The sequence below is a fragment of the Callithrix jacchus genome, chromosome 8, assembly GCF_049354715.1.
Source record: "Callithrix jacchus isolate 240 chromosome 8, calJac240_pri, whole genome shotgun sequence".
Lineage (NCBI taxonomy): Eukaryota > Metazoa > Chordata > Mammalia > Primates > Cebidae > Callithrix > Callithrix jacchus.
Genome location: NC_133509.1, coordinates 129,936,756 through 129,961,020, shown reverse-complemented (window position 1 = coordinate 129,961,020; position 24,265 = coordinate 129,936,756). Strand labels below are relative to the sequence as shown.

Below are 24,265 nucleotides of genomic sequence, written 5' to 3'. Positions count from 1 at the left end.
TTGATGTGAATACTGTTTGGGGATTGGGCTATATTTAAAAAATAAAAATGCTGAAGTTAGGGAAATGCCATTAAAACCAAAATCTCCCACCCCAGAGAATTGCTCCACAAAGGTAGAAAGAAAGAAAACAGTGTTATTATTGAATGAGCATTAAATCAGACTGCTGTGCACATCACAGGCACTCACTAAAGGGATGGCAAAGACAGGAAGAGATCTTACTGTTTTATGCAACTAAATGGTTGCAATCCATTACATCATGTTTTCAAGATAAAGTTGCGAATTTTTTCACGTTTTTATGACTAGAGTTAGATTTTACACTTTGGAGTCAGGTGACAAATTAGGCCCATCTCCTCCTAGGAAACCAGGAGATTGAGTGTTTTTTCCCTTGGTGATTACACTTCAGAGATGGCTTTCAGGTCATTAGAAAACATAGCCAAGTTTTAAGACTAGAGACTTAAATTTATGTATGTTGAAAGGGAGGGAGAAGGAAAATTCTGGAAAAGAAAAGGGAAAGGGACCGTTTCCCTTTTATTTTCAACAGGGAGAACTGTGCCTCTTATTTTTAATTTGTATTTGTCCTTATTTCAACAGTTTGTATTTTGTATCTATACCATGTATGTCCTAAGTAATGTAGGCGTGGTTGCGGTTAATGCCTTGTATCTCACAGAGCACTTTTGCTACTAGGAACTTAAAGTGCTTCATACATTTTTTAGTTTTCTCTGTTAGCTTACCATGAGTATTGCTTACAGTGTTTTAATGTCATAAAGTTTATATTGTGGGTTTTTTTGGGACTTTCTGGAAACTGCATTTTGGGCTTTGTGAAAGTAGGAATAAAATCTCGATGGTAATATTTGCAAAGTTAATGATATCAGAATCTGTGATGCATAGTAACATGGATGAGTTGGAATTATTCTGTCATGAATTTTGAAAATTCACAGCAAGAAGTTCTAGGTGCCTTTAGCCTTCAGATCTGAATGGTTAGCTGTTTCTTGTTACTAGCCTTTGAAAAGATACAGCCTCATTACTGCGTTTAGATGCTAACTTGGATTACCTTTGCTGGTTTGAACTAAAACTTGACTGAGGGTCTGATATGTGGCATGCCTGTTTCAGAGTTATCTTAAAGGGGCCTATGAAACAGGATTTTGCTGGTTTGTACTTTGCATCACAGTGATCAATTAAAATAAGAATGACCTGTTAGCTTTGACTTACCAGTGTAAAATAAGTTGCCATTGTACTTGACATATTACCAATTGTTAGTGGAAATAACTTGGATAACTTAGCAGTACTTTTGTAATCATTGAGTGACACTGAATTTTAAAGGATTATCAACTTAGTAATTTGATTACGGCATTTCTAGAAATGAGGTGAATCTGAATTAGAAATCACCTCTAGAGAGTGACATAGCAGGACATGTTGGTGTGCGTGGTCTTTGCATCCTACTAGGTGGCAGTATAGAATGAAATTAAAAATTAAATGAAGTATGAGGTAGCCTTAGAAAACAAAAACTTGGCCGGGTGCAGTGGCTCATTCCTGAATACAGCATGGTACTGTACTGAACACTGTGGGCAGTTGAAACACAGTGGTATTTGGCTAATCTTATGGGACTGTAGCACTTTAGGAGGCCAAGGTGGGAGGATTGCTTGAGCCCAGGAGTTCAAGACCAACCTGGGAAACATGGAGTGACCCCAGCTCTGCAAAATAGAAAAAAATTAAAAAACAAAAAGAAAAAAAATGAAATGCACACTCTGAAATATTGGGAGATAGGAAGATATGCTCACATATAGCATGATACTGATTTATTAAAGTGTAAAAGTATTTTTAAAGCCAAGTTTTACTGGGGGAGAAGGTAATTTATTTAATGCCAAGAGTTCCCCTTATATCTAATTGGATTGTACTAATAAGTTTTTTTTTTCCTGGTTGCATTAGAACATAATATCCAAATTTTAAAGGGCAGTTCTTTTAGACATGCATTGTCTTGTCGCCCAATAGATAAAGAATTTTATGAGGGATCTTAAAAAGTAGAACATTTCTTAAAGTTGGTTTTTAAAAATGAGTTGTCTCCAGGAACAGAAAATCAAACACCACATGTTCTCACTCACAGGCAAATGTTGAACAATGAGAACACATGGACACAGGGAGGGGAGCATCACACACTGGGGTCTGTTGTGGGGGACTAGGGGAGGGACCGCGGTGGGTAGGGAGGTTGGGGAGGAATAACATGGGGAGAAATGCCAGATATAGGTGATGGGGTGGGGAGGCAGGGGATGGAGGCAGCAAACCACATTGCCATGTATGTACCTATGCAACAATCCTGCATGATCTGCACATGTACCCCAGAACCTAAAATGCAAAAACTCTTGATTGCAATAAGCAATCAAGAGTTGTCTCTTCTAAAATTTCTCTCTGATTGCTTTTAGGTTACCTAGGGTATGAATTAATACAGACTTGGAAACTCTGAAAGAACTTAGCATCAGCATTTTGAGGTAAATATGTACATGCTAAAGTAGTGTTAAGGTTGCCCCAGTTTGCTTTGTTGACTTTTTAGCAAAACAGATTTGTGTATGAAGTGAGAACTTTAACCTCCATGAGCATGTCATTTAAAGGACTGGCACTAGTAAAAAGAGACCACCGCTGATTTGTTTTTCCTGAGCTTATGATAATGAAAGCATTGCAGAAGGTTCAGACCTGAGCGCAAACCAAGTCTGGTGTCAAATCTAACAAAATCAGTATTTGTTGATCAAATTAAGCCTTCTCTATCTACACGTATGCTTGCTTAGTTTTTGATTCATAATCTCGTTTAGAGAGCCTCCCCAGATTTAAATTTCTGCCTAACATTAAGAGTTAACAGTATTCTTGAATTCTTTTATTCATAAATGAATTCCTTAAAAATTTGTAGTGTAGATGCAACTGTTCTTTGAGTTTGTATTTTTTATTTTATTTTGGGAAATTAGAATTGCTGATGGATTTCATACTTGTGTTAAAGACTTACTACTGGGTTATTTGGATTTTGCAGCCACGTACTTCATCTGGTGACCTTCTTTATTTCTTTTGTATATGTGAATTTAGGAAATAACACCCAATTTTTTTCATTTTTCTATAAAGTACTCTCTTTAGACTTTTTATTTTTATTTACTTTGTTTGATTTCCTTATTAGTTTTGAAATTTGTTTTTGAACTTTGCTCTAGCTTTTTATTTCTCGCAGATCTCTGGGAATTAGACATGCTATTGTTGCAGCTTATGCTCTTCTTTGTTTTAGGGTAAGCCTTGGTATCCTAAAATAATCTAAATGTCTTTTGTTTAAAATTTAATTCAAAATAATGGCCTTTTTGTCAACTCTTCATATCAGTAGGGCTCTCTTGTAGATGTGTTTCTGTTCAGTTTACAGGAATCTTAAACTTGGCTATTTTTGCATTTATTTTTAGAGCAGAAGCTTGGGCATGCTGTGATTTTCCAATAAACTGCTATCACAATGTCAAAATGCAGTTCAGACAACAGCAACACAGAGATCTCAAACATTAAAACGGTAAATCTGTGATTTATCATATGTGGAAAGAGGAAGAGAGTTTATTTGTGTCTTTCTTTTCTTTTGCTAAATTAGTCATGCGTTGCTTAATGACTGGATATCTTCCGAGAAATGCATTCTTAGGCGATTTTGTCATTGTGTGAACATCATAGAGCGTACTGAATTCACATAAACCTACGTGGTACGGCCTGCTATACACCTAGGCTATATGGTATGACCTGTTCTTAGGCTACTACCTTGTACAACATGCTCCTGTGTTGAATACTATAGGCAGTTGTAACAGAGTGGTATTTGTATATCTAAACATACCTAAGCATAGAAAAGGTACAGTAAAAATACAGTATCATAATCTTGTGGGACCGTAGTTCACTGAAACATTGTTATTGGTGCCTGACTGTATTTCTAAGTGCGTAATACCTGGAAACTGTGGAACAACCTGACCAGTTTCATGAGGGTAAGTTGTTTGACCAGAAATTTAAAATATAAACCTGGGTGTGGTGGCTCACGCCTGTAATCCCAGCACTTTGGGAGGCTGAGGTGGGCGGATCACGAGGTCAGGGGTTCGAGACCAGTCCGACCAACATGATGAAACCCCATCTCTACTTAAAAAAAATACAAAAAATTAGCCGGGCGTGGTGGTGTGCACCTGTAATCCCAGCTACTTGGGAGGCTGAGGCAGGAGAATTGCTTGAACCCAGGAAGCAGAGGTTGCGGTGAGCCCAGATTGCTCCAGCCTGGGTGACAGAGCAAGACTTTGTCTCAAAAAAAGGAAAAAAAAAAGGAATTTAAAATCTATAGTTGAAAAACCGTCATGTGGAGCTGTTTTGGCTCTGCCAAAGCAGTTAATGGCAGCCAGTTTATCTGTGAAACTAGAACCTTTGCTTGCCAGCAGGGATTCAGATCCTTCATTAAGGCCAAGTTTAAAAAATCTGTTTAAACATGCCAAGAAAGTAAAAATTGTCCAAATTATAGGTTTTCCTATTACAGATTACCTATTGATCTTTTAAGTCTTGAATTTGTTTTCCCTAAATAGAAAGTACATTACTCGGGCCAGTCATTGTCCACTAAATGAATGGAATTTGATTTAAACATTGTAATCTTACGGAAAATATAATTGGAAGGGTTAAAATTTTGCCCTTTATGTCCTTGTACATTCTCTTTTCTGCACTTATCTGTCAGGGCTTGTAGGAGTGGGATAGATGTGTGTTTCCAAATCAAATAGAAATATATCTTGATCCATTCATGATTCCGTTCTATGCATGATTGTGTGGACCTTCATGAGTCTCTAATTCAGTTTGTCAAGTATTTAATTAAATATATATATGGAACATTGTAGCAGGAAATTTAAGAGGTGCAATGCGAGAGACTCATGTCTTGTTCTTACAGAGCTGTGCTCCAGTAAAAGAATAGAGTGTATGTTGTGTATATGTGTCTATGAATAGATGCAAAAATCTGATAGAAATTATGAAAGGCAAATAGAAGCTGTTTGAGGTTTTAATGTCATTAAGGTGGACGTTGTTTTCATTCTAACAACCTGCAGTTTTTGTTGACCTTGTCCTGGTGTGGTTCTGTGCAGTGGGTAATACAGGTAAGGGTAAGATATGCAGCTCCGAGATCCAAGGAAATTCTTGTCTAATTGATCATATTTTAGTGAGAACAGAGATTTAAGAGAAACAAGAATTCTTATAAAATTACAGAAGTACACTTTGTGGATTAAGACTGCACCCCAAGCCTCTGTAATGTAACTGCTAGGATCAGTTGGGTTGAGCACACAGGATTGAAATACAGGATTAAACACTTGTAGTTGGTCAATCAGGGAGGATGCATAATATGCCATAGGCTTTCAGCCAACAGGGATTGGTCTTCTGTTGTGGAAATTACTGTTAAGTGGTGGTGAGGCAGCAATAGGGATAGCATTCTAAGCTGGGTCAATAATCTGAAATAAGGTTACAGGTGGCAGAAGTCAGGCAGTCATGAGTAGGGGATAGTACTGTTCAGACTACATTTGGGACTAGATATTACAGAGGGATGCGCTTTGCTTAATTTCCTTTTTTAATATCAACTTTTTAATGAATTCCCTTCCAGTAGTTTGTATCATTTTCTTACATGTGGTTTTTTGTGAAAGCTGCTAGAAATCTTATCTTTTCAGATATTTTCAATTACAGATGTTATTTCTGTTTTTCCTTATTGTTTGGTATTTCTTTTTACCATGCAACATATCTGTTTCCTCTTTATTTAGAGCCTAAATGTTGATAAATACATACCTTTTGTTTCTCTGGTGTTTTTATTCTCAAATTGATTCTTAGAAACCAGCTACCTATCATTTTTCTAAACCCTGTGAAAGTTGTAGGGTGGGGTGGGGCATTTATGAGAGCTGTTGTGTTTGTAAGAAAAAAAAAAAAAAAACCCTGTCTTTTGAGATGCCAGGAACAGAGCCTGGACACTGGGGAAACTTGCAACTCCTCCTTTTCCAAGCTCTTTACCTGCTGGTTTGTAGGAATAGGATCCGCACATTTGAGTGAAGTTGGTGTCTTGAGGTGAAACTGAGCATGCAGAACAGTGGAGGTCTGGGGCTAGTTTTCCAGATACAATTGAGTCTTTGTTGGTCTTGGGCCAGCTTCCCTGCCCTGCCTGTTTTCTCCCTTGTGATTTTATGAGAGAGAAGGAAGAAACAGGCAGGCCAGGGAAGCTCTCTGTCTCCCTCCCTCTCTTGTGCAGAGGGAGAACTGTCCAGAGTTTCCTCAGTTTGTTTCGGAAACAAAACTTCGCAGTTTCAGAAAGAATTTACTAACAGCAGAAAGTAAAAAAATATTCATAAGGACAAATAAGGATAATTTGCAGTCTTAGAAGCTACTTGGTAGAGCTCATCCCTGGTTTCTTAGAGTGTAAAGACTCTTGACTTCTACAAACAAAGCTTTTCAGCTTGGTTGGGATCTGGCTGCAGTACTTGTTCATTATCTCAATATTTCTGACCTAATGACTTTCTGCTTTGATTCCCTGACTTTTTCTCTTTCCCTTTCCTTTTCCATTCCCCTTTTCCTTTACCTTCCCATTTCCCTTCCCCTTCCTGTTTCCCTTCTCCTTCCACTTTCCCTTTTCCTTCCCCTTCCCCCTTCCTTCCTGTTTCCCTTTCCCTTCTCCTTTTTCTTTCCCCTTTCCCTGTTTCCTTCTTTCCTTCTTCTCTTTTTTCCTTCTTTTTTTTCTGTTCATATTTGTTATTTGCTTTCCTCTTCTATTTTCTACCTAGACCTTTTATAGTAAGTGATACTAGTGATTTAGAGAGTGTCATTAGGTTTGCTTTTATCCCAGAGTATTCAACTCAAGCTAGCTTGGACAGTAAAGGAATTCGCTGGCTCAGGTAATTGGAAAGTCTGTTATTGGGCTGGGCTTTGAGGTGGGTTGATCCAGCGGTTTATTGATGTCATCAAGGACCCAGGTTCTTTATTTTTGCTGTCTGCAGTGCTAGTTTCATCCTAAGGCTGGGTCTTTTCATGGGTCTACATAGTGTAGTTGCAGGAGCAACTACAATAATTTCATGAGTCATATTTAGAGGGAAAGAAAGTGAACTACTCCTCTACAATCATCAAATGAAAGTCCTAAATTTTTTGCTGTTGGATGAGCATGAACCAACTCCTCTGGCCAAGGGTGAGTCATAGGCCCATCAGCTTAGGTTCAGGTGTCTGGCAAATAGCAGAAAATAAGACACTAGAGCCTAGACAACATAGTTAGACCCTGTCTCTACAAAAAATTTTAAAATTAGCCAGTTGTGGTGCTGCACACCTGTGGTCCCAGCTACTTGTGAGATTGAGGCTGCAGTGAGCCATCATTGTACTACCACACTTCAGCCTGGGTGATCAAGTGAGACTCAGTCTTGGGGGGGAGAAAAAAGAAAAGAAATTGGATCCTTGAACACTTCAGTGAACCACTGACTGAGACCAAGCAGAGTTGAGCGTGAGTGTTACCTGTGGAAGAAATGGAGTGGATATTTGAGAGCTAGCCAGAATCGCCTGTCCTTGTGCTTTTGAATACATAAAGGATTAAAGCATTTATTTATATTTGAGCAGAAAATGAAGAAAAAGATTTATGTTGGCAAAAATAAGGACAAATATATATGCTGTACCCTTTTTGCCCCACTTGCTTTATCAGCTCTGTGTGTGTGCACGCGTGTGTGTGTTTATCTACATGTAGATTCTTTTTCTGTACCATTTGAGAATAAGTTGCATATATCATGGCTTTTTACCCCTAAATACTTCAGTGTGTATTTCCTAACAATAAGGATATTGTCTTACATAACCAGTCAGTTATATCAACTTTAGGAAATTTTAACCTTGCTGTTATCTTGTTTTAAAAATTGATTTAGTAATGTCCTTTATGAATGAGATAATTATTTATGCTCTTTGCAGCATTATTCATAATAGCTAAAATATTGAAGCAACCTAAGTGTCCATCAACAGATGAATGGGTAAAGGAATTGTAATACACAAACGCACATAGAGGAATATTATTCAGCACCAAAAAGAAGGAAATCCTGCCATTTGCAATAATGCAGATGAACCTGGAGGACCTAAATACTAAGGATAATAGGCAGGCACAGAAAGCCAAATACTGCCTGATGTCACATGTGAATCTAAAAAGTAGAAGTCTTACAAGCAGAGTAAAAGAGAAGGGTGGAAGGGTGGGGGAAACAGGTAGATGTTGGTGAGAGGGTACAGAGTTTCAGTTACGTGAAATAAGTTCTAGAGATCCAGCATACAGCACGGGGTCGATGGGGGATAACAGTGTATGGAATACTTGAATTTTTTGAGAGAGTAGATCTGAAGAGTTCTCGCCACACCAAAAATTGTAGCTATGAGAAGAGGTGGATATGTTAGTTAGCTTGATTATAATAGTTCACCGTGTATATGTGTGTCAAAACATCACACTGTATACCTCCAATATTGTCCATTTTAATTAAAAAAAAAAAAAAGTCTTTTATGGCATTTTTCTCCTTCAGATAGGATCCAGTCTAAGTTCAGGTGTTACATGTAGTTGTCATGTGTCTTTATGGTCTCTCTTTCATCTTTTAGATTTGGGGGTCCGTGTGCTTGTTTGTTACACAGGTATATTGCATACTGGTGGGAATTGGACTTCTAAATGTACCCGTTACCTAAATAGTGAACGTAGCACCCAATAGGTACTTTTTCAACCATGTCCCCCTTTATCACCTTCCTCCCTTTGGAGTTCCTGCTCTGTGTTACTTCCATCTTTATGTCCTTGTGTAGCCATATAGTCTTTGTTAATCTGGAACATATTTATATTTGTCTTTGTATTTTATGGCATTGACGTTTTTGAAGAGTATACTTTCCCCAGCTTTAAAAAAGTAAAACATTCCTAATTTACTTTTAGACTGTTTTTCTAGAGTTATTTATTGTTATTACTAATGTTATCTACATGAGAAGAAATGGTGACAGTTGTAGGGAGGAGGGGGTGCTGCTGGTTCCTGGACATACGTGGTTTCTGGGAGTAGGAGATGTGTTGGGTATTTACATCTTTTTTATTATACCGTCTTTTCTCCTTTGTTTTATATTTTCATCTGCCACCAGGACTTAGACTTGTTTCTTGGTATCTTCCACCATGTCTTTAGCATTTGGGTTGGGAAAAAGTGAAGGGTCAGGTTTCAGGGTGAACAGTCCCAGACGGTATGCAATCTGTAGTTGTGAAGGAGGATTGTAGAGGCATCATGAGAGTGGATTCCAGGTTGGACGGTCAGTGGTGGAACCTGCAGATTTTAGCGCTGGGCCTTCACAGTGGCCTCTATGATCTCAGAAATTTTGGTAAAATAGACTCCCACATACAGTTCTTGGCAGTTGTATTAAGAAAAAAGTTTAACTGATGAACCTGCAAGCTCTGAGGGCTTGCTGAATTCAGGAAAGTGGGTACTAGGCTCTGGTACTAGGGTAAAAGGAATGGCTGTTGGGGCTTTGATGCAGCAGAGAATGAACAGACTTTCTCATGAAGAACATAGTTCTCTTTGATCCAGGGAAATTATGGCTTAATATTATCTCATAAAGTACTCTGTGTACTTTGCTTGTTCCTTCTGGAAAAATGGTGAGCGTGATTGTGCTGCCAGGTCCACAGATACGCTGTCTTGCTGAGGCTCTCAGCTCCTGCATTGGGGTGCCCCTGCACTGCTTACTGGAGATAGTACTTTTTGGTAGCTGAATGTTGAATTCTTGTCAATGGAATTAATTTCTAGAATTAGAATTCAGTATTGTGCCTCTGTATAAGAGACCCTATACTTGAGACTTCTTGTTGAGGTAGTTGCAACAACTCAAGTCGTGTGTTGTACTTAACATGTTAGGAAATTCAAAAGTTTTGTTTGTTAAGTAACAAAGAGCTGGATTCTCTCTTCTAGTTTCATAGAGTAATAGCAATGAATATTCCAAAGCAGTGCAAGAGAGGAAACTCCCTTCTGTGGGGCGAGGAAATCCTGCTGACAGTACAGCCAGTGATAGGCTTTCACACAGATATTTCAAACCTTGACCCTCTGTTTGAAGGTTAGGAATTTTAAGGATAGTTGTTATCATTTTACATCATCAAATTTATCTGTGGGAAGAATTATATGAAATACAGAAAAGTGCTTAGATGTCATGAAAAAATTTTCATTTGACAGAGTGGTGTCATTTGTTTTAACTTATCTAGGATATATATAATTTTAAAGATACATATTTAAATAGTTGGTCAGCTGTGCATTTATAATAGGTTGTCAATTGAGAAAAAGGCCTTCTGTGTTTATGGGCTCTTGATAAAGTGACACAATTTTAGCAGATGTCTGAATCTTTCCTGGTGTAGGCACAGTGCTAAGTACCTTCCATACATTACCATTTTGTCAATAACAATGTCATAGAATATACAAAGAATGTTCAAAATATATTTATGTATATATTTACATATTTTATATATGTACATATATTTAACAAGGCATACTGTACATATTTTCTTTTAAAGGTTTATTTTGGACATTGTTCTATGTCAAGAAATATAGATATGTGTTATAATCTTAATGCATTCAAGTATTTCATTATATAGTCATACCATAATTTATGTAGCTTACATTTTACTAGTAGATTTTAAAGTTATTTCTTATTTTTAAGTAATAATGCAACTATGAATATTTATGTACATGTCTTTGTGCAGTTGCCTGGTTCATTCTTTAAGACAAATTTCTAGGTGTAGAGTCACTGGATAAGGTACAGAATGCTTGACTTTCAAAATGATCCTCTTAGATCAAGAAAAAGCTAAAACAATTACAGGAAGCGTTTTAAAGGCTCATAGGAATGATATTCTGATGTTTCTCTTGTTTCTGTGCTTTCTTTTGTTTTTAACCCTGCATGGTTATGTAATGGTATTCTTTTTCCCTTTTGTAGTAAGCTGTGCTAGAACAAAAATGCAATGAAAGAAACACTGGATGAATGAAAAGTCCTGCTTTGCAGCCCCTCAGCATGGCAGGCCTGCAGCTCATGACCCCTGCTTCCTCACCAATGGGTCCTTTCTTTGGACTGCCATGGCAACAAGAAGCAATTCATGATAACATTTATACGCCAAGAAAATATCAGGTACTAATGTGAACACTAATACTGGAGCATTCTTCACTAAAATGGAATAAATTAGCAAATAGTTGACACAACATACATAAAACTCATTTACCCTTTCAAGCCTCCCACTTCTGATTAATTTTCTCATTCAAAATACTTTTATTCTTAATAGTCCTTTTCTTTTCTAACATCTGCTGGGTAATTGGATTTGATAGTTTTATCTGTTAAGTTTCTTTTTTCCTCCCTCTGAAAATCTCACTGTTCCTTTATATTCACTTGGATGTGTCTGTCCTAGTGAGCTGGGCAGGAACCTAGATTAGTTTGAAAATGTTCAGCCATGACTGGCAGAAACATGATTACTCTAAGTTTAGTCATTCATGTTATTCTAGAGAAGTATTCTGTGTATACAAAAATAATGTTTAAAGAAAGGGTAAATGCCATTTCAACATGTATTTACACAACCCGGTTGTATATAGCAGGCATTTTATTCCTCTGAGTGTTATTCCAGTATAAAGACGTAGACTGTGTTTTTTGTTGTTGTTGTTGTTTTTGTAAATTTATTGGAGGAAGATTTTAGGAAATAGTGAAGTTTCCTGATTTAAAATAAAACCCAATTTTATAAATTTTGCATAAACTTTTTTTTCACCATGTTTCTAGGTTGAACTGCTGGAAGCAGCTCTGGATCATAATACCATCGTCTGTTTAAACACTGGCTCAGGGAAGACATTTATTGCAGTACTACTCACTAAAGAGCTGTCCTATCAGATCAGGGGAGACTTCAACAGAAATGGAAAAAGGACGGTGTTCTTGGTCAACTCTGGTAATAAAAAATTATTTTATCAACTCGTGCTAGGGAAATTGGATGGGATTTTATATTTAAATAGATTTTCTCTGTGTTTCTGAAGTTAAATTTTTGAAGAAAGTTTGACGGATAATGTACTCTTTGAATCTCTTCTGGCAGCAGTTATTTTGTCCTATTTCTTTTTGGTGTTTCTCTTAAATGTTCTGGTTCTGTATTTCTTTGAATGGATTACTTTTAGAGCATAAGTATTGGAATGTATGTACATTAGGACATAATCTATTCTAAGTTGTTACATTTATTTTTGTTCTTGATGTTTTAGCTTCACCAAGTATGTCAAAAGGTGCTTAATTATAGATAGGTAACTTTTTAACTTATGCTTTTGCTGTATCATGTTGTATTAATAGAAAGAAAGTTACATGCTGCTTAGAAATTATTCAGTTAAGAGTTTAAAATACTGATTTTTATATGCTTGGATTATATGTAAAAATAAAAAATATAAAATAGGAACCCAAGCTTGCAGGCCCCTAATATATTCATGTCACTGCTCTTTTTTTTTTAGATTGTCTCAGTATAACTGTGTGCTTTAAATACCTGTTAGACTGTCTCGTTTCCATCTGATTTTATTGACGAAAACAAGAGGGTGGCTTAGAGGAAATCAACTGTGAAGAAGAAAGGTGGTGTAGGGTTCTCTGAAGCGAGTGACAAAAAGTGAGATGGCAAGTCTAGTAGGTGCCATTTTTTTGGAGGATAACCTTGGAACTGTGGTTTTAAAGAGGCTATCAGAAGCATTGTTGGTTAGGTCTAATAATGACGATTTCTGTAGACTGTTAATCTTTAGTAGTCCAGAGAGCCAACTAGGCAAGATTTCTCATATTTACATGGAGTATTATATTTGTAATCAGCAAACCAGGTTGCTCAACAAGTGTCAGCTGTCAGAACTCATTCAGATCTCAAGGTTGGGGAATACTCAAACCTAGAAGTAAATGGATCTTGGACAAAAGAGAGATGGAACCAAGAGTTTACTAAGCACCAGGTAAGACTTGTAGAGAAATTTCACTTTATAAATCCCTACAAGTCCTTGACTTGGTTTGTAAGATGATCTTTATTCTTAATTGTCTGATTGGGGTTTGAAAACTAATTTCCTGTACTTAATCAGCCTAGAAACTAGTCCTGATGTACTCTTGTCTTACTGTAAGTCTTACCTTAGAACTAAATAAAGGCCAGGTACAGTGGCTCATGCCAGTAATCCCAGAACTTTAGGAGGCTAAGGCGGGTGGATCACCTGAGGTGAGGAGTTCAGTCAAGACCAGCCTGACCAATATGGTGAAACCATGTCTCTACTAAAAATACAAAAATTAGCTGGGTGTGGTGGCGTGCACCTGTAGTCCCAGCTACTCAGGAGGCTGAGACAGGAGAACTGCTTGAACCTGGGAGGTGGAGGTTGCAGTGAGCCAAAATTGTTGCCACTGCACTCCAGCCTGAGCTACAGCAAGACTCCTTCTTAAAAAAATCAAACAAATAAATAAATAAAATTACTGATTTTTATTGATCTTAACTTTGTAGGAAAGAAATAGCTTTCAGTATGATCTGCTTGCTTGAAAAACAGATTCCTATGACGTATTTCCAATTTGCTGATAATGTGCTTTCAAAAAATTTACTCTTAAGTTAAGTGTCTTAGAAACCAGAGAAATTTCTTGCTTGAGGTGTTTAGGTCTTTGACAGAGACTTCCTCTAACTGAATGTTTCCAAGTAGCCAGCATATGCCGGAGGCTTCTCTAACTGAATGTTTCCATGTAGCCAGCATGTGCTGGGGGCTTTGGTGTGTTGGTCATTGCGGCGATACACAGTGGTTAAGAGATGCTTTTTCACTGACCTGAAACAGCCCAGCTTACTAGTGTGCTACACATAGTGAGTTAAGTTCTTGTTAATAAAGCACTGAAAAAGCCACATAATGATAGACTACAAAGATAACATTTAGTCTGAGTTTTCTTCCAGAAAACCATGTCAGTTCAAGAGACAAAAATAAAGATAACGTGACTTGTTTTGTGATTTGACTAAATTGACAGATCTCATCAGTCATAATATGGCTTTGGGGAACCTAAGAACCTGGAGTAAATTTAGATTTGTCATAAAGACATGCTTTCCATTATCAAGATTTTTTTTCTCATCGTCTTTTCCCATGTTTTCCTGATTTCCTTCTTGTTTCTGTTGTATGAAATTATATATATTTAATATTTTAGTTTTAATTTTAACTAATGAATTTATTAATCTTCACCTAAGATACAGTAACTCTGATCTGATTTTATGAAGTATATCCAGGCAGGGAATGATATGTTTGTATACTGATGTTGATTTTATTTTAGGTTCTCATTATGACTTGCTATGTAGCCTTGAATGTTTTGAAAAATGGTTACTTATCACTCTCGGACATTAACCTTTTGGTATTTGATGAGTGTCATCTTGCAATCCTAGATCACCCCTATCGAGAAATTATGAAGGTAAGTTTTAGACCTAAGTCTTAGTAATTCTTGGTAAACTATTTAGTATATGCAGATTTATTTTTTAGATTTTAAAAACAATAATATTAGATATCAATATTGGGAGTTTTGCTCCACTGTATGAATGCATAAATATTGATTTAGTGTTCATTTAAATCTGAAAACTTTTAAACATAGTAAAAATAAATTTTTATAATTTTCATAGTGTATCTGCTTGTGCTTTTTTGAAAAACAGATCTTTTAAACAAACTACAGTAATTCTTTGAGTAATTTTATGTTGTTCTTGGTGTAGTGGCGTTTCCACCGAATTATTTTTAGTATTTATTAGTGATTTTGATGTTTTAATAATGGCAGTGGCTCTCTTGTTATGGCCTTGCAAAACGAAGTCTTTACTGTCAGTATCTTTTCATTATGTTAGCTCTGTGAAAATTGTCCATCATGTCCTCGCATTTTGGGACTAACTGCTTCCATTTTAAATGGGAAATGTGATCCAGAGGAATTGGAAGAAAAGATTCAGAAACTAGAGAAAATTCTTAAGAGTAATGCTGAAACTGCAACTGACCTGGTGGTCTTAGACAGGTATGCACTTCTGCTTGACTTGGCTTTAACGAGATTAGCTGAAAACAATATTAAGCCTTAGGTGTTTTTTGTAGTACCTCGAAGATAGTACCTAGTTAAGTGAACAAATGGCAGTAAAAAGGAATGGGTCAGAGTAAGAATTCTCTGTAAGTACAGTTACCTGTGAGTTCAAGAATCTAACCTTGTTTCCACAGAGAGTAGCAGACAGGCATTTCTGCCTAAAGAGGTTATCGCAATGTTTCTCTGTATTTCCTGCTTGCTACTGTTGCCAAGGACTGGGAACTTTGACAGTAAATTTGTGTTCTTTTTTGTCAATATGTGTGCTTTGTTTTTCAGACCTAAATGTCTTACATGATGCTTTCAAAGAGCATTAATTTATTTAGAGAATCCAGCAATATACTTTAAAATATTTGGAAATACCCTGTTTTGAAAATGAGATGTGGATTTCTGAGAAAGTTGCTATTTGTGGTTTCTAGGTTTGACTCTTTTTGATAGGGTTACTATTTGGAGTTTCATTGAAAAGCATGCGCGCACACACACGCACACAACCTTATTAACTTGTTTAAGTTGGTGGAAGGGAGGATTTACAAGTTAGGAAAATGGCTTTTCATATGTAACAAATTAGATTCATGTCAAAATACTCTTCCTTTCTTACTAGATACAGTCTTAAATACAGTAAAGATTACCTAGTGGTGGTTCTTAGGACAGTTATAATAAATAGAGAAGACTGATTTCTCACGTTGTGGAGTTGAATCAGACCTGGATTCGAATATAGCTCCACTAACTGTAAGCTGTGTGACCTTGAGTGTGTCACTGATTTCCTTGAACATGTAAAAGGGCATTGACAGTGGTTTCATGGGATTCTTTGATGATCAATTACATTGACACATAGAAAAATCTTGCAGTGTGCCTGGCATTTAGTACGAATTTGAGGAAAGCTTTCTTTGGAGTGTGAGAAGAAAAGGTAACATTGGGGATTTATCAAACTTAGGTATCCAAATGCTATATGAAATACAAATCTTGTGACCTCTAGAACATGTTGTGCCTGACTTCTGTGAGCCAACTCTGATAGAGAGATAAAAGGCTGTGCTTGTGCTTTTGTCTGACCTGAGTTAGAGTGCTTTGCTTGTATTGCCTAAAGTTTTGTTGAGAAGTAGAAGTAATTTAAGTAAAACTGTGAGCAATCTTTTGATTAAGCGTTACCTAATTCTCCAAATAATAACTCCTTGGTTGAGTATAAATTCTGTTTTGGGTTAAGAAAAATAAGAACTATATACATCTTTGCTAGATTTATTTTTCTTGTTAAAATTATTATACATACTTTTAGGATATTACATACCATTCTGGTTGTCATTTTTATAAAAGGCATAAAAGGCCCAAGGAATGGTATTAGTAATGAATGAAAGTGGGAGAGTTTTCCTTATGACGATTTAAAAATACATTAAAAATAAAAGCGATAGTTGCAAATAGTAAAGATTTCACACAGATATGGAAATGGATAAATTTAATGATAAAACTCCCCCACCATGATCTATTTTCCCATTCTTATTTCTGCTTCTGAGAAATGGTTGAGTTTCATGAGTATTTTGAACATCCTTGCTCCTCATTCTGGCAAATGCCTAAGGGGGCAAAAGATGGAAGTCTAAGCCTAAAAAACAAAAGAAAACAGTAATAATAATGAAATCTATTGGCAAACTTATTTGAATATCAGCCTTATGTGGTCATTCTTTGAGACCTAGAGGCAAACAGTACAGATTGAGCATCTCTAATCTGAAAATGTGAAATTTGAGATGCTCCAAAATCTGAAACCTTTTGAGTGCTGGCGTGATGCCACAAGTGGAACGAACATTCATATCTGTCCTCATGGTGACTTGAAGTCAAAATGCCGTCTAAACTTGTTTCATGCACAAAATTATTTTAAAATATTATATAAAATTACCTTCAGGCTATGTGTAAGGTGTATATGAAACATAAATGAATTTCATGTTTAGACCTGGGTCCCATCCTCAAGTTTGCTCATTATTTATATGCAAATATTCGAAAATGTGAAAAAAATTGGAAATCCAAAACAGTTCAGGTCTCAAGCATTTCAGATAAGAGTACTTAACCTGTGCAGATAAACGTGAGTACCACTTCAGGAAGACATGTTTTAAGCCTGCCCTTTATATTGATTAGATACACAAACTGAAACTAGGAAGCTGCTTTTTGGAGATACATAAATGGATCATAATGCTGTAGTGAGTTTTTAAAAAATGAACCAAAAAGTTTTCAGGGAGGCAGTGGGAGTTGGCTGAAAGAGCCTCCAGAGGAAGGCAGTTCTGAGTTTTGTTTAGACAGAATCATGTAATATCTTTGAACCTTCATTTCCTTCATCATCCTCCGTGTGTGTGGATTAAGTTAAACGTTATGTAAATTCCCAGCATAATGCTTGGGGATGTAGTGGATGCTCATTTGTATTGTTTTCTTTCCCCTCTTCTCCCCTTGCCATTTGAAAACATCTTTTAAACAATACTTTACTGGTTTATAAAATACATCATTTACTGTGGAGAAATACGGTAATACAGAAAAATTATAATTAAATACCTAAAATCTCACAGCACTGCTAAATTCTGACATTTTTATTTTTAGTATCTCTTCTCTCTTTTTCGCTTCTTGAAAAACCTTTTGTAAGTTGCATTCTCACTACTGCAATATTGATACCTTTTGTTTCTTATGTTAAAGGTACACTTCTCAGCCATGTGAGATTGTGGTAGATTGCGGACCATTTACTGACAGAAGTGGGCTTTATGAAAGACTGCTGATGGAATTAGAAGAAGCACTTAATTTTATCAATGACTGTAATATATCTGTACATTCAAAAGAAAGAGATTCTACTTTAATTTCAAAACAGGTAAGCATATACAAAGTATGTATAGTGATTATATTTTGAAAGCTCTGTTTATTTTTAATATTGAAATGAAAATATACTTCTAATGAGGCCCTTTTCTCTACATTTTAGTTTAAGGTTTTATCTCTTTATCTCCTTAGACATTTTTCATTGAACATACCATATTAGGTTGAGTTCACTGTTACCTGATGCACATTCATATTATTAAGTGTAGACTTCCCCTATTTAAGGAGATGACTTAGGATTCGTATCATGGTTATTCAAGTATGAGGAGTAAGTCCAATTTTTATTTTATGTTCAGATGAGTTAGTTTCTGCTCAAACCCTTGAACTAAATGAATTCTTCCAGTTTCCTAGTGTGAGGAACTGGTTGTGAGCCTATTGTCCCTGAGTGGTACTGCTTTGAGAAGAGATCTCTTAGGACAGTGATCCTTCCAGAGTGGGCCCTGGAAGGTCTACTTCCAGGGCAGCAGCATCTGGGTGGGGTCCTCAGAACTGAATTTTACGGTTTGCAGAGTCTTCAGTTTTGATTTTCAACAAACCCTCCAGTGATCTGATTCTTTAAAGCTTGAGAACCACTGCCCTCGAACTTTGCAGCCATTTGTGAATGTTAACACTGTATTAAATGTGGGTCTTAGTTTCTCTCCTGGTGATTTTTTTTTTCTGGAGCAGCAACGCCCACATTTTTCTCAACCTTTGAGGTCTTTCTTCCTTTCTGTTTCCCTTTCCTTTCCTTTTTTCTTTTCTTTCTTCTTTTTTTTTCTTTTTTCCTCTTTCTCTCATGATTCCTCAGTTACAGCCCGGCCGTGGATTAACTTTCAGTTCTTAATTAGAGTTGTAAGATGCAGCACTCTGGGAGGGTTCAGGATCAGAGTCTGAATTTAGCTGAGATGTTAACGTCAAGGAGCCCTGACCCTGTGGTGGTGTTTTCATTGAAATCAGAGAGTAGGGACTTTTGGAGAACTGTGCCGGAGTCTGTGGATGCTGCCCCAGTGCAGCTGTCCTATCTCCTCTACCACTTCAACTAATATTTTTTTGTTTTTGTTTTTTTTTGAGATGAGGTTTCACCATGTTGGCCAGGCTGGTCTCAAACTCCTGATTTCAGGTGATCCCCCCACCTCAGCCTCCCAAAGTGCTGGGATTACAGGTGTGAGCCACCACGCCTAGCCCACTTCATCCAATAAAGGCCATTCCTATTGTTTAGGAAAAAAGAGAAAAGAAATGATAATAGAGACAGCTGTGCAGTGTTTTTACGACAATCTAACCAGGGCATCCACAAGTGTTGACTGTAGTCCACCAAAATTCATCCACAGTTCCTAGTCAGTACAGTGGAAAACATAATACCAGGGGATATTGTACATAGAGTTCAAGGAAAATTATATTGCTCTTCCTTGATGTCTGAAGTTAAATTATTATGCTGCATAAATTTTTATGTAATTTGGCAGAAAGTAAATGACTCAGGTATAGTAACTAATCAGATCTAAAAATAAGCTTTATTAACCTCATACAATTGCATCTTTTAATTTCTGTTTGATTATTTTATTGAAAAGAGATGATTCACATACATGAAATGAATGTGAAAAGACTAATGGGCTCTCCCCCCACCTTTAGGGAGTTAACCTAAGGCTGGGTTACATTTAGGAAGCCATTTGAGGACAACTGAAATCCCAGTTAAACCCCATATGAGAATGGTATATTATTATTGTTTAGCATTAGGTTTTTTCTTTTCTTTGTAGATACTATCAGACTGTCGTGCAGTATTGGTAGTTCTGGGACCCTGGTGTGCAGATAAAGTAGCTGGAATGATGGTAAGAGAACTACAGAAATACATCAAACATGAGCAAGAGGAGCTGCACAGGAAATTTTTATTGTTTACAGACACTTTCCTAAGGAAAATACATGCACTATGTGAAGAGCACTTCTCACCTGCCTCACTTGACCTGAAATTTGTAACTCCTAAAGTAATAAAACTGCTCGAAATCTTACGCAAATATAAACCATATGAACGACAACAGTTTGAAAGCGTTGAGTGGTATAATAATAGGAATCAGGATAATTATGTGTCATGGAGTGATTCTGAGGATGATGACGAGGATGAAGAAATTGAAGAAAAAGAGAAGCCAGAGACAAATTTTCCTTCTCCATTTACCAACATTTTATGTGGAATTATTTTTGTGGAAAGAAGATACACAGCAGTTGTCTTAAACAGGTAAATCTCTAAGTTGACCCATTTCACATGAGAACAAGGAGGCGTCCTGTGATGTGATTGATGCACTGCAGCAGCTGTAAGAGCCAGCATAATGGTTATGTAAGTGTCCTTGACTTGGCGCCATCATCACTGGTACATCATGCTGTCCTGGGATTGACAGAGAGGATGTTTTCTCAGAAGGCTGCTTTTCACATGTCTGAGATTTTTTTTTTTCTTGAAGGATGCTAATCCATTCTAATCTACCTAAAACAGAGGACAAGTGTGGTGTTTAAAAAAATAAACATGCATTTAAGTTAAGCATTGTTTTGTATTCAATTTTAGATTTAATTCATATATTTATTCTTAACTGTGTGTTAGATATTGTGTTAAGCATTTCACACCAAGCGTTCCCTTTCAGATAGTCTTAGGATAAATTTTATCCCAGCACTTTGGGAGACTGAGGCAGGCAGATTGTTTGAGCTCACAAGGGGAAGCACGACAAAACCCCGTCTCTAGAAAAAATAAAAATATTAGCTGGTGGTGGCATACACCTATAGTCCCAGCTACTCAGGAGGCTGTGGTGGGAGGATGGCTTGAGCCTGGGAGGCAGAGGTTGCAGTGAGCTGAGATGGCACCACTGCACTCCAGCCTGGGCAATAGAGCCAGACCTTGTCTCAAAAATAAAGTTTTCAAGGCCACAGTGGAAAAAATTTAGAACAATTGAATTTACAATTTTGGGTTGGTTCATAGACTGCATATTAAAATTTTCTGAATCAGAAGAGAATGAGAATGTTAGGGAAAGTTCTAAGACTATTAGCAAAGGTGATAATTAATCCAAATTTTAGGTGGTCGATTCCAGCTCTTTCTCTCTTCGTCAATGAAAGACTTTTCTAATATAGAATCAGCCAGGGAGCTGTCAAATTTCTGTCTGATGGTCACTTAATGTGTGGTCCTTTAGGTTTGTGGAAAAATGCTCTTATTATTTTGTGCCCAAAAAAAGTCCTGATTTTGTACTTAAGTCAATGTACTTTTCTATGAGATCCATTAATTGGCCACAGTTGATACCTAACTTTTCTGCAAGTAGTGATCTCTTAGGAAAAACTAAGCTTTGTTTCCTAAGGTAATTTGAGATTTTGTGTGTGTGTGAGAGAGAGAGAGAGCGTGTGTGTGTGTGTGCGCACGTGCGCGCATGTGTGTGTTTGCTTGCTTGCTTGCTTAACTGCTTCTGAATGTTTGGGGTTTTAAAGACTTTTTTGAGTAACAAGAAATTGGACTCGAAGGTAGTCATCTGGCAGTTTTTAGTCTGGTAATTTTCATAGTCATTGAGCCTGATCCTTCTGATGAATACAAAGGAAAGTAACTTTAGAGACCAAATTACATTTAAATCAGAAGTTGAAGGTTAGAAGGGGACCTCACTGACTATCTAATCCAACCCACTTATTTTTGTATAAATGAGAAAGTGCCTCAGGAGAGAGGGTGATTTGCTGTAAGTTAAATTGCTAGTCAATGGCAGAGACAGTTCTGGAATCCTAATATCCTGACTCCTAGTTTCCAGTTCTTTCTACCATCATAATGCCCCTGGGCATCACAGAACACTAAAAACCAGTGCTTTACAGTGGGAAGATTGCCAGGAGACAGACCTGGGAGAGCGTGACTGAGGAGGGATTTTTTCTTTGAGCAGGGAAAAAGCATGTTGGGAGTCAGAAAAGTTTAATACTGGCGCAGTTCTAAGCCTGGTTATGGACATACTCCCTATCTCCATTTAGGACGGTATAAGGATTAAATACATTTTCTGGGACTTGGAGAGAAGAAATGGGAGTGTGCTTTCTGCCTTTCCCCTGTTTTCTGCATGTCTTTTTATGTAGAGATATGCCAGTTTTGATTGCAGGAATATTAGCCTGAAAAGGTTTATCCAAAATCAGTCAATTACTTCCTATTGACTTTAAGGATCAGATTAATTGTGATCAACTTTCATAAAATGTGACTGGAATTTAGTGCTGTATGATGAATCGAGTGGTCTGAGGGTTGACTTTATGAGCAGCTAATTAAATATACAATAGAAGTCTTGTTCCAGTAAGCTTTTTAATAAGCTTAGAAAAACTTCCTGAAATCCAGATTCTTTCCTTCCATCAGTTTAATGGGAGGAAAAGCTCTCCTTTAGTGAACAGTTTCATGGGCATATAAGCTATTGTAATGCATATGCAGTTTTCTACTCTCCTAATTAAAAAAATAAATCATAGCCACTTCTACATGTAGTGTAGGTATGTGCACAGTCTCATGTTTGTGGGTTTCTTTGTACCTTATATAGGAGTTTATAAGTCATTTATATATATATTTAAGATGTGTTCACAACATTCCGTGGGGGAGGAAAGTAGATGTTCTTATCATATTATAGATGAAGAAAACAAGCATCAGTGTGTGACCTTCCCCAAATTACACACCTCAAGTGGCAGAAACTGGCTTCTAGTCTCAAGTCTAGTGATCTTTTTACCATGTAATATACCAATATTGTGTGATACTGGCATTGGACAAACCTGGGTTCACATCCTGTCTATACCTCCCCCCCCTTTTTTTTCCCTAAAACCTTTTTATTTTGAAAGAATTTTAGATTTACAGAAAAGTCAGAAAAATGTTACAGTGAGTTCTCATATGCCCCTCACTTCATTTCCCCATTGATGATATCTCATGTTACTGTTTGTCACAACTAAGAAAACTAACATTGGTCCATTACTGTTAACTCCAGACTTTATTTGGATTTTGACAATTTTTTTTACTACTGTCCTCTTTTGTAAAAATTTATTTTTTTTTTCTAACCATTAGACAGTATGGGCTAATGTTCTTTTTTAAATCCAAGGTATTATATCACATTTAGTTGTCAGTGTCTACCCAGTTTCCTCTGTCTGTCACAGTTTTCACAGTTTCTGTCTTTTCTTGTTTTTTGATGACCTTGACAGTCTTTAGGAGTACTGGTCAGGTATTTGGTGAATGCCTTTCTATTTGGGTTTTTCTTATGTTCTCCAGGCTGATCTGGGGTTATAGGATATGGAAAAATACCATGGAGGTGACTTGCTCTTCTAGTCACATTATATCATTAGGCTCTCATGGTATCAACCATGAGACCTCTCTAGTGATGTCAGACTTCATCAATTGATTGATTGTGATAGTGTTTGCCTGCTTTCTCTACTGTAAAGTTACACTTTTTGCCTTTTCTTACTCTATTTGGAAGGGAATCTCTAAGTCTAGCTCACCCTTGTAGGGAGGGATTCATCTCCACTTGCTGGAGAGGGGTATATCTATATGTATTTGGAAAACTTACCTAGTTTATCCTATTTATGTACCCATCTACTTATATTTGTTAATTGAATCATGTATTTCAATTGATGGTTTCATGTTTATTTTATAATTTGGGCTATAATCTAATACTGTTATTTATTTGCTGCTCAGATTGTTCCAGCTGTGGCCACTAGGAGCTCTTTGAGGTTAGCTCCTGTGTCCCTTTGACATACCCCCATCCTTTCGTTTTTGAGCACTTTCTTACTTTGTGGTACCAAGGGGTGCTCTGGGCTCTTGTCTTTCTCCCTGCCTGGCCGTAGAATCAGCCCTTTTGCCAGGGAGCCTTGGTTTCTTTTTTACCCACTTTTTGGATGTGTATTTTGTGAAAGTTATTTAACTTTTAAAAGTCTCAGTATGTTCATCTGTAAAATGGCAATAATACCTGCCTCGCTTACTGGTTTGTTTCTAAAAGACTTTGTATTAAAAATGGCTGTTTTATCACCTGGCACACAGTAGATGCTAATTCTTCAGCCATTTATACATGCATCTAGGGGTGCAATATCAGTATGCTCTTATGTACCTGTCAGTGATCTTTTTTTAGTGAGATCACAGAGGAATTATATTTGGTTTTCTCACATTGACAAGAAAGTATAAGGAATGAATATGGTATCCTATTAAAGGAATTGTTGATAATGTATTTCAAGAACCTGGCAGAAATTTCAAATGATGTGTTGCTATCTTTAATTTCTTTTCCTCCTATGGTTGTTTGCATTAGTTAGCATGTTTATTCAGATCACGGTTTTCTGTAATATGTCTATCTACTAGTTTTCTGAACCTACCTTACATATTTCCTATTTTTGGTTATGTTATTTTTAGTCTAATTGGGGAGGCAATGTTCATATACGCAAAGTATGGGCTCTGAACTGGTGCCAGACTTTACCT

General features: G+C 36.8%; 1 protein-coding gene across 10 annotated transcripts in view; it reads left to right on the top strand.

The window, feature by feature from the left end:
• DICER1 (dicer 1, ribonuclease III) overlaps positions 1-24,265 on the top strand; it is a 73,166-nt gene that overhangs the window by 15,029 nt on the left and 33,872 nt on the right. For 2 of the 10 annotated variants that reach the window (XM_035261391.3, XM_035261389.3), the window contains exons 2-10: positions 2,418-2,483; positions 3,428-3,523; positions 10,930-11,118; positions 11,755-11,917; positions 12,802-12,932; positions 14,263-14,397; positions 14,816-14,976; positions 17,698-17,866; positions 19,599-20,071. In XM_035261391.3, the coding sequence (XP_035117282.1) occupies positions 10,975-11,118; positions 11,755-11,917; positions 12,802-12,932; positions 14,263-14,397; positions 14,816-14,976; positions 17,698-17,866; positions 19,599-20,071 (1,376 nt within the window). In that variant the 5' untranslated portion in view covers positions 2,418-2,483; positions 3,428-3,523; positions 10,930-10,974. Of the gene's footprint in view, positions 1-2,417; positions 2,484-3,422; positions 3,524-10,929; positions 11,119-11,754; positions 11,918-12,801; positions 12,933-14,262; positions 14,398-14,815; positions 14,977-17,697; positions 17,867-19,598; positions 20,072-24,265 lie in introns of all 10 variants that reach the window. The other 8 variants (XM_035261390.3, XM_009006502.5, XM_078335699.1 and 5 more) reach the window with 5 other exon arrangements.